Source organism: Poecilia reticulata, linkage group LG4 (genome assembly GCF_000633615.1).
Source record: "Poecilia reticulata strain Guanapo linkage group LG4, Guppy_female_1.0+MT, whole genome shotgun sequence".
Taxonomy (NCBI): Eukaryota; Metazoa; Chordata; class Actinopteri; order Cyprinodontiformes; family Poeciliidae; genus Poecilia; species Poecilia reticulata.
This window is the reverse complement of record NC_024334.1, coordinates 21,435,591-21,444,669: the sequence shown is the minus strand read 5'-3', so window position 1 is coordinate 21,444,669 and position 9,079 is coordinate 21,435,591. Positions and strand designations below refer to the sequence as shown.

Below are 9,079 nucleotides of genomic sequence, written 5' to 3'. Positions count from 1 at the left end.
TTATTAACAAGGAAAAACATATGAATATGAAGCTCAACATGGAGTGAAAAGGCTGCAGAGTAAGAGCAATCTGGCTAACGTGACAAGAAATTGCTGGTTGAGTCAAGCTGAGACTTTCAAACCTGAGAAAATGTCAAGAATGGCGGTTGTAGCATCATTCTGAGGGTTTGTTTTGGTGCCAGCAGCACTGCTGTGTTGCACAGAGAGAATGAAATATTGAAGAAAAAAAAGGACTGCCTTCAACATTTCACGTTTGCTTTAAAGCAGGGGTGTCCAAAGTGAGGCCCGGGGGCCGTCTGTGGCCTTTTGAATGACTCTGTGCACCATTTGACTGCAATGTTGAAAGAAAATGTATAATTTAATCAATTAACCAGGCTTCAGCAATCATCTTAATCTTGAAAGAAACAGCCTACGACCAACCTCTCAAAATTAGGAAACAGCATGCCTTTCTTTTAACAGCAACACTCTTTGTATGTTTTGGATGTGCAATGATTTCCTTCTTGTGCAAAAGTCTCTTTTGTTTGTTTCATTAAATTATTACACATTTAGTTCACTATCGAGCAGATACGATAAAATAAAAAATCATTTTCAAGCTCAAAAGAAGACACCACTGATTTAAATCAACAGGTGAAAACATCAGCTGGGTGTGCCAACGGGACATTTACTCCAGACACACATCAGAACTGGTTTGGAAAGGAGAAGGCAGGCTAACATTAATATTTTGGACCCGAAGTTCATTGAAAAGTTTGTGGATTACATCAAGCATTTCAACTATTCTGGAAACATCCAGCCTGAACCTAACCGATAGGTTGTTGTTGTTTTTTTTATGCAACTTGGCTCTAACTTCTCACCCGTGAGGGTGACGACGTTTTCATTCCCGTCCAGTCTGGCCCATCTGAGCTCGTCCAACATGTGACCCTGCGGGTACCACTCCACCACGTAGTGGGCGGGTGCAGTTTCAGCTTTTCTCCAGGAGATGGCGACAGTGTGGTTCTCCGCTGTTACTTGAACGTCAAGAATCGGTTTGGCTAAAACACACACACACACACACGTATGGAAGTGATAAAAGTGAAGCTCCAGTTTCAGAACCACCAGATGAAGATCAGACAAGGTGTTCAGGGTTTTACCTGTTGTGTGACGCGTTGTCATGGTTGCAGGAGGCGACGAGCCTTTAGAGTTCACTGCCTGCACTGTCACTTCGCAGTCGGAGCAGAACCGGACAGAGCTGTTCTTCACGCCTGCGCTGACGTTCGTGACGACCGTCAGGTTGTTGCTGTTCACTCTGACGGTGTACTGAACGATGCTCCCTCTGCAGACGGACATGCTGGACTCCTGAAACGTTTGGAAAACATTAACTTTAGCTCTGCAGGTGAATGTGTTCTTTGCCTCGGTGAGTGATTACTGTCGCCAAGGATTTACAGCCAAACCGCAAGATGAGTGTGTAAGACACATCATTTCTGTTCAGCTCCTCTTTTTCTTGTAAACTGAAACTGCGGTGCGTCTACTGTCAGGTTTCACTTACCCCTGAGTGTGTGTGTGACATTAAAACACTCTAGGTGTGTGTTTTTTTAAGTCTGTATTTGGCGAAAGAACGTTCATCTCTCTCTCTCTCTGTGCGTGTGCGTGTGTGTGTGTGTGTGTGTGTGTGTGTGTGTGTGTGTGTGTGTGTGTGTGTGTGTGTGTGTAGGTGTGTGTGTGTGTGTTTGAGTGTGAGGATGTCACAAGATGTGGTCAAGGTTTGACCTTTAGTCTGTGCAGAACAAAGCAGGGAAGCAGAAAGAAAATGTTACTATGGTTACAACACCGTGATCATGCAGCAGTGTGAGAACAATGGAGATGTGAGAGCCCTCACATCTCCATTGTGAGGGAGACTTTCTCATGATACTCATGAGAAAGTGTATGAATCTCTTAAGATTGGTGGCAATTTTTAAGGTTAAATTCCAGTGTTTTCAGTGGCCTTCAATATATTTTTCGGTATCTGGAAGCAATTTGTGTCCATATCCTACATGGAGGTTTACCATTATTAGAAAAATGCTGGAATATTACCATTGCTCTTCACTGATCCAATTAGTAAATGCCACCTAATAAAGTCAAGGTTCTCCAATCAATGAATGTCCACATAAGCCGAAATGCACAGATGTGTATCCACGTTTTGAGGTGGTTCTAAAATTATTCACTCGGAGAGCGATAAATACATGTATTTATATTTATCTTATAAATACAAAATAGTTATAAAATAACTATTTTATATTTATTTATTTATAGAAAACAGTGCCGTGCTTCCTGGTGTTGGCTTACTTCTCTCTGTTCATCTCAATAATCAGCATTAAAGTTGGTTGTTGTGACATAAAAAAAAAAAGCAAAAACGTTTCAGAAGATATGGGAGTTTTTTAAAGACTTTGCAGTGAAAAACATCAAAGAGCAATTTTATGTATGTGTGTGTGTTTTGCTGCCTAAAACAAATTGTTGTCCTTGAAAAACGTGTCAAACCTACAACTGGGTCAACCAAACTTCCTTTCTGAGGCTGAGATTTTTAGTTTTTCCTGTTGAGCTGCAATCGTCCAGTGATCAGTTCAAACTTACATTCGCTCTTTTGGTTATATCTGTGCAAACTATACTTTTTAACGAGTTCAATAACTTATGTACACCATTTAAAAATACTACTACTAATAATAATCAAAAAAACATATATAGAAAAAAGTAGTTTTCAACACTTACGTTCCAGTAGACTCTCATGAATGTGAAGTCGGGGGCAGCAGCGAGCCACACATCCAGATGTTGGGCAGGAGCTTTGAAACCAAACATTAAAAAGTTACTTTTTTAGGTCTTTGTTTTTTATAGATACTGAATAAATGTTTTTCTTTAAACTTATGAACCTACAAGATGTTCTTTTGTCAGACATTCCTCGATAAGTTTCACTAGTTGGTGACAAAAAAATTCAGAAGTCTTTTGAATTAAACTGAAAAACCTTCAATCTGATGCTTTCAAAATGTGCAGCTTATGACAATAAAACATGGATTGTACATCTGCTCTTGAGTCTGGTAAATTATTATGAATTATAATTTTTACCAGGTGTTTATGACTGTGCAGCAAAAACAGGAAGGGATATTTTTGCACAGACAACAGTTGGCAGCTGTGTTTGACGCCCCTCCACCCTGCGTTATGTTCAGCTGCGCTGTCTGCGTTCACATAGAAAAGACAGATTGTAAATGAGGAGGCCTTCCGACCTCAAAGCTCATCACAAAGAGTGAACGGTCAAAGACACCAACGAAGACGTGCATGATTGCTGTAACAGCGAATAAAAGGAATAAGCAATTTTGAATACAGACTATAGATAAAATTAGAAAAAATTTTTTTGACAACAGCGCCTTTTGTACTTTCAGCGATGTTTTGGGAGAGCTTTGTCTTGTTTCCAACCTTAAGACAATAGTTTAGTTGGTGAAAATAACTGTATGTAAATCTCCTTGGGGGTATGAATAATTTTGGCCTTAGCAGTGAAGAATCAAGGGGGGGAAAAAAACGAAAAACAATGGAGAACAAAATGAACTCAGCCCCAGGGGAAGGTCATTTTTATTGATGATCTTCCCCTCATCAATACAAAAAGGAAGGCAGCACAAACCGATGCAGCTGATGTTTTTGATAACATCGTTAGCGCTTTCCCTAAGTGGAAACTGATGACATGTCACTCCTGCATATTCGTAGCTCATGCATTTTAATAGAGAGATCTCCATATCTTCACACCATCAGAACTACAAAATACACTGCTGCATTTCCTGTAAAGCGTAGCTTTCCTCTTCACTGGCTTCCTTCACTCTCTACTGATGCAGGAGCGAGTGAAAACCAAATTCGCCCAAATCGACTCAATAAAAATCTCAGCAGGGACATGGCGCGCTGGTCGCGTTATCTGCACAGGCGGTTTTGTTCTCGAGATAAAACGCAAAAAGGTTTCTTTTTTGGTCGTCGTCGTCTTCATGGCATCCTTCAGATAGTCGGTGAGTGGTGATCTGATAGCTACCTCACAAACCCAGACTTTAGGAAGCACTGCTGCACTGTCTGATGGCCTATATTGATAAAGTCCCTGAGAGGTTAGCCTGCAGACAGAACGAGCAGAGCTTTAAGTCAATATTGGCCTCAGACTCACCCTCTTCTTCAGTCGCGCTGGAGACGGCTGCGCTCCACGAGCTCCACAGGCCGGTGCTGAATCTGGACCGCGCTCTGAAACTGTACACACTGCACGGCTCCAAGGAGGAGACGTGCTTGGCCTCGAATGAAGTCGTCAGTCCAGCCTGCAGGTGATCAATGCACACAAGGCATCTGATCAGCTGTTTGAGTTCAGATGCAAGTCATTTCAACATTTTTCTTTTTTCGAGGAAGGAAGTTCAGGAGATCCTTAAAGCGGGGTTAGATTGTAAAACAACATCCTGTGATTTTTCTTTTGGAGCACCTTGAAACCCATTCCACAAAAAATACCTATACCCTGAAAATGCACACTGAATCATGGCAGTGGCAGCATCATGCTTGGTACAGCTGGTCAGGGCTGATGTTCACGGCAATCTTGGAGAAAATAAAATCCTGCTGGAGGGTGGAAAATACTTGAGGCTGAGGTGAAGGTTCATCTTCCAGGAATTCAATAACTCCAGAGATACAGCCAGAGCCGCAATGCAATTGGTTATGTGGAAGTACATTTATGTTTTAGAATGGCCTAGTCAAAGTCAAATAGACAATCTGTGGCCAAGCTGGTTTCATTCCAGTTTAACTGACCTTGAGCTGACAGCAACATACCACCAAAGACTCGCAGCTTTAGCTGTTGTGAAAAAAATACAAATGAACAAATTTTGAGTGTAAAAAAAAAAAGTCCTCCCACTGAATAATTATGCACCACTTTGTGGTGATTTATCACTGTCACATCTTTTTATCCCTTAATTTTTTTGTTTTTTTACTTGATGCAAAAAACAAAACAAAACCAGAAAAACCCCTGAAATGGCTTGAATGTGCTTTGGATGGGCTTGTGTTGATGAACAAAAACGCACGAAGGAGCCTGAAAGGTCAAAATTTCAGCTTATTCCTGAGACAGGTGAGTCATCTCGAATTCACTTCTTCACACGTCGACCGAGAGACTCATATCTGCCTCCAACTCTGAATCAGCAGAAGCTCAGAGCAAGATGATCATTCAGCAGCCAACCATATTCAAAGACCTTAAATTGCCTTTTGCAATTTCTGCGCCTCACTCAAAGCCCCCCGAAGGCTTTTCAGAGAGACGAGGGTTAGGGGGTGGGGGGGAGTTAAAACTTCTTACAGAGTCTGGATAAGTTGTCCAGTCCCACTGCCGCTCGTCCCGGTACTGGATCTGCAGTTGTGGAGTCCTCGCAGGCTGTTCCACTTTGATGGTGCAGTTCCTGGAAGAGCACTCGACTTGATCAACAACGGGCGTCGATGGCATCACTGCTCGGATCAGAACAAAGTAATGGGACGTGTTACGATCAAAAAGTAATAGCAAGATTTACATGATTGCGGTGCAAATGGGTTTGAGGAATGAGTGATTGGAAACGATTGCTGGTGACCAGCTGCAAAAAGTCAACGACTTCTGGAAATAAAATGACTTTGAATGTCTACGCGCCACGATTCACCTGCACGGAGCCGAACCTTAACAACAAGCGTTCAAAGTCTTACCGATGTCACTGAGGTTGTAGCTGACGATGGAGGAATTTTCAGAACCCAGGGAGTTGTGGGCTTCAATCTGCACCGACATGAGCTGGACAGATCTGGGCAAAGTGAAATTGGCAGAAGTGCCGGACACGTTCCACACCAGTCCTGTTTGGTTTCCACTCGCAGTTCCAACCCTGCAGCCCACACAGCAAAGTTTCAGTTCAAAAGCATCTGCACGGCTCTAACTTTTACAAGCAGAATAACGTGGGAAGAGAGCGCATGCTCACCGCACCACGAAGCGGTTGTTAAGGTAGGTGTCCCTTCCTCTGTCCCAGGAGCAATTCACTCTCCTGGTGTCATTTTTGAGGATCCTGTAGATGCATGAGATGTCTTTGGGCTTATCTGGTGGGTCTGGACAGGAAAGGAGACAAAACATTGCTTGTGAATGTGCATCCTTACAGAACCGGATGCAGTCTTTAAAAAAAAGAAACACACAAATTTCTGACTAATAGAATCATTTTTCTCTGTTTCAATGTTCCGTTGATCAAACCGTCTGGTTGCATGTGTGAAAACAAACAGCCACCCTACTGAACTGCGTGTCACCAAGCAACAAAGGGAAAGCAGAACAAGCTTTTTTTTCCCTTTCTTTTTTTACAGGTTACTAAAGTTAACCCCGGTTTAGGTCAGGAAAGCTTTATGTGACCGTGTTCTGCGGTTCTTCCCAAGAAGATTCAGTATAAACAGGAAACAAACTCAGTTGTGTCATCTGCAGTAAAGCTGCTTCCTAAGGAAACTCATCTCAGCCAAATAAAACGTCCCACCACATACATCCAGCCGTGATGTCCAGTCCACAGTCGTCCAGCGGCGGGTTGCACTCAGACGTGCAGCTGTATGTCCTCTTCTCCGTAATGTTCTCCACCCTCAGGGATATGGTTGTGTCGTTGAGCCGTTCGTATGCGGGTTTAACGCGCCCGTCGATGTACATGGTCCGGTCGGTCGTACATCTGGGGAAGAAGGTGCAGTACACCACGAAGCTGGAGCCTCGCTGCACCACGGCTCCGGCGCTGGACCACAGCACGCAGGACGGCTTCTCACCTGGAAGCAGGAAAGCTCGTTATTTCCCCGAGGACGCCGGAGGATGGACACACGTCTACGTTTTGGACACGTCAGGAAAACCCTGGCGACATATTCACCTTCTACTGCACAGGCGCATCTCAAGAAATTAAAATGTCAACAGAAAGAGATTGATATTAATAACGATTTGATTTGGAAAAGTGGCTTTGATTCCATTTTTGATTGACTGTGCTCGGGGTTTCTTTTGCATGAATTACTGCATTAATGCGGAGTGGCCTGTGGCTCTGCTCAGGAAGCCCAAACTGCTTTGATGGCAGCCTTCAGCTCGTCTGCGCTGCTGGTTCACGTCTTTCCTCTTGACTCTAGTGGCAGGTGGGTTTTTGGTCTACGTTGCGCAGTGATACCAGGCTGTTCGAAAGCAGGTATTTGTACTTTTGTCAGTGCTGGAAAGTGTCACCTCCAGTTGGGAAATAAAAGCAGCATCTCCATAAAACTCGTCAGAAGAGGAAAGGGATCAACATTTTCCCAATAGACAGCGCTAATTCTGGACTTGATAAAAAAAAAAGATTAAAAAGAAAAAAAAAAAGAACAAAAACTGAAGTTGGTAACTTCTTTCTCTCCGCGCTCTCGCGCCACACGTTGGGGTTCTTGATTTTTAAATGAAATGCTAAATTTACTTTCATTAGAAAAGAAAAATCCACTTAGCCCTTGCAACAATATTTCACATCTTGTTCTGGAGTGACCTAATGTAAGAAGTGTGAGTTTCCGCCCATGTCATCGATACGTCTGTGTTTAGGTGGTGTTAGTAGAGCAGTTGTCTTGAAATTGGAAAGTCTGTCTTCCTTCAGTCACATATTGATGTACCCCTGTGCAAGGCACCGTCCCAGGGTGTTTGTGTTTGTGAAATGTGCCTAAACTCTGACCCCAAACTAGAGTAGCCTACTTCTCAAACTAAATGGGTTTGATGCAATGTCCGTTCACGGTGATTTTCCCTGTTATTTCTGTACCATTTTTTCTTCTTCCACTAAACTTTCCATCTATAGGCTAGGATACAACACTCTGTGAACAGACATCTTTCATTCACAATGACCTTTTGTGGCCTGGCCTCCTTGTGGAAGTGTCAATAGCTGTCCAAAAGCTAACTCCGCAATCTTCCCCAATGACTGAGGAGGCCATCATCTTTCTGCATTAAAACTCAAATTACAAATGTAAAAGTTTGAACCATAACTTTAAGAGAACGCTTTAGATAAGTGTCATATTTTTTTATTTATTTATTGAGCTGAGACGCCCCAGACAGTTATGTTATGTTAACCATGAGTATATGGGGTTTACCTGCGCACTGCTGCACGACCAGCAAGGCAACCGCGACGACCGTAACAGACCATGAGAGGAACATCGTCGACGTCAGTCACCAGAAACGGCATATATGAGTCTCACATCGCCGCCAATCCTGTTAGTTCCTCTTAAAAACACATAGCAGAAAAGTGAACAATATTTTTTTTATTTTTTTTAAAACGGCGCACAAGCCCAAAGACGCTTATGGCACGAATGATTCTAAACATGCGAGGGAAATGAAAGTTATGGAAATGACTTAGATTTGAAAGGATTACATTCTAATTGTGTACTTTTTTATATATATGTTTATTGTAAACATCTAAAAGTTGAATCATAAATACAGCGACAGTGTTATGTTAAAAGAAAGGTGCGATAAACGGAGTGGTGGGATCCGTCCCTAAAACTCACCAGCGACTCGCATCCCAGCGTCCCGTCCACGTTCAGCGCCTCTCTGAGCGGGTTGAGGTTTTATCCGTGATCGCTTCTGTTTTCTTCTTCACTCAGAGCGGCACGACTTCACCGCGGGGAGACTGAGCGCTGCCTCTACTGAAGTGACGAACTTCAGCCAAATGCAGTGTGTGTGTGTGTGTGTGTGTGTGTGTGTGTGTAGGTGTGTGTGTGTGTGTGTGTGTGTGTGTCACAGTTCATCAGTGACGACACACTCTGAGCACACCCAGCCTGAACATCAGCAACACTTCATAAAACTATTTCGCAAATAGGAATGGGCTGGTATTCCTCCACAGTTAAGTAGATATTTAGAGGTTTAGAGACATTTTTTTTTCTTCACATAGTTTAACTTTCAACTTTTAATAAGTTGAATAGTCATTTGAAAACTCCAGTTTTTGCTTCTACTCTATCGTTTTATTCACGTTTTTATAGTATTTACTAAAATAATTATTACTATATTGTAAAAAAAAAATGTTTTATGATCTGATACACTGCGTGTATTTCTGCTTAAACGCAAGTTATTCAGGCAACTAAAGTGGTTCACATTCTTCCTTAGCATTTCTATTTACTTAACATT

General features: G+C 42.5%; 1 protein-coding gene across 1 annotated transcript in view; it reads right to left on the bottom strand.

Moving 5' to 3' along the window:
* Positions 1-8,612, bottom strand: part of il12rb2 (interleukin 12 receptor, beta 2a) — an 11,336-nt gene extending 2,724 nt beyond the window's left edge. Inside the window, exons 1-10 of the mRNA XM_008407291.2 lie at positions 8,464-8,612; positions 8,053-8,182; positions 6,475-6,741; positions 5,934-6,057; positions 5,671-5,840; positions 5,297-5,442; positions 4,142-4,286; positions 2,719-2,789; positions 1,128-1,332; positions 852-1,028 (exon numbers count right to left, since the gene is read on the bottom strand). Coding sequence (XP_008405513.1) covers positions 852-1,028; positions 1,128-1,332; positions 2,719-2,789; positions 4,142-4,286; positions 5,297-5,442; positions 5,671-5,840; positions 5,934-6,057; positions 6,475-6,741; positions 8,053-8,116 — 1,369 coding nt within the window. The 5' untranslated portion in view covers positions 8,117-8,182; positions 8,464-8,612. The remainder of the gene's footprint in view (positions 1-851; positions 1,029-1,127; positions 1,333-2,718; positions 2,790-4,141; positions 4,287-5,296; positions 5,443-5,670; positions 5,841-5,933; positions 6,058-6,474; positions 6,742-8,052; positions 8,183-8,463) is intronic.
* Between the last annotated feature and the right edge of the window lie 467 nt (positions 8,613-9,079).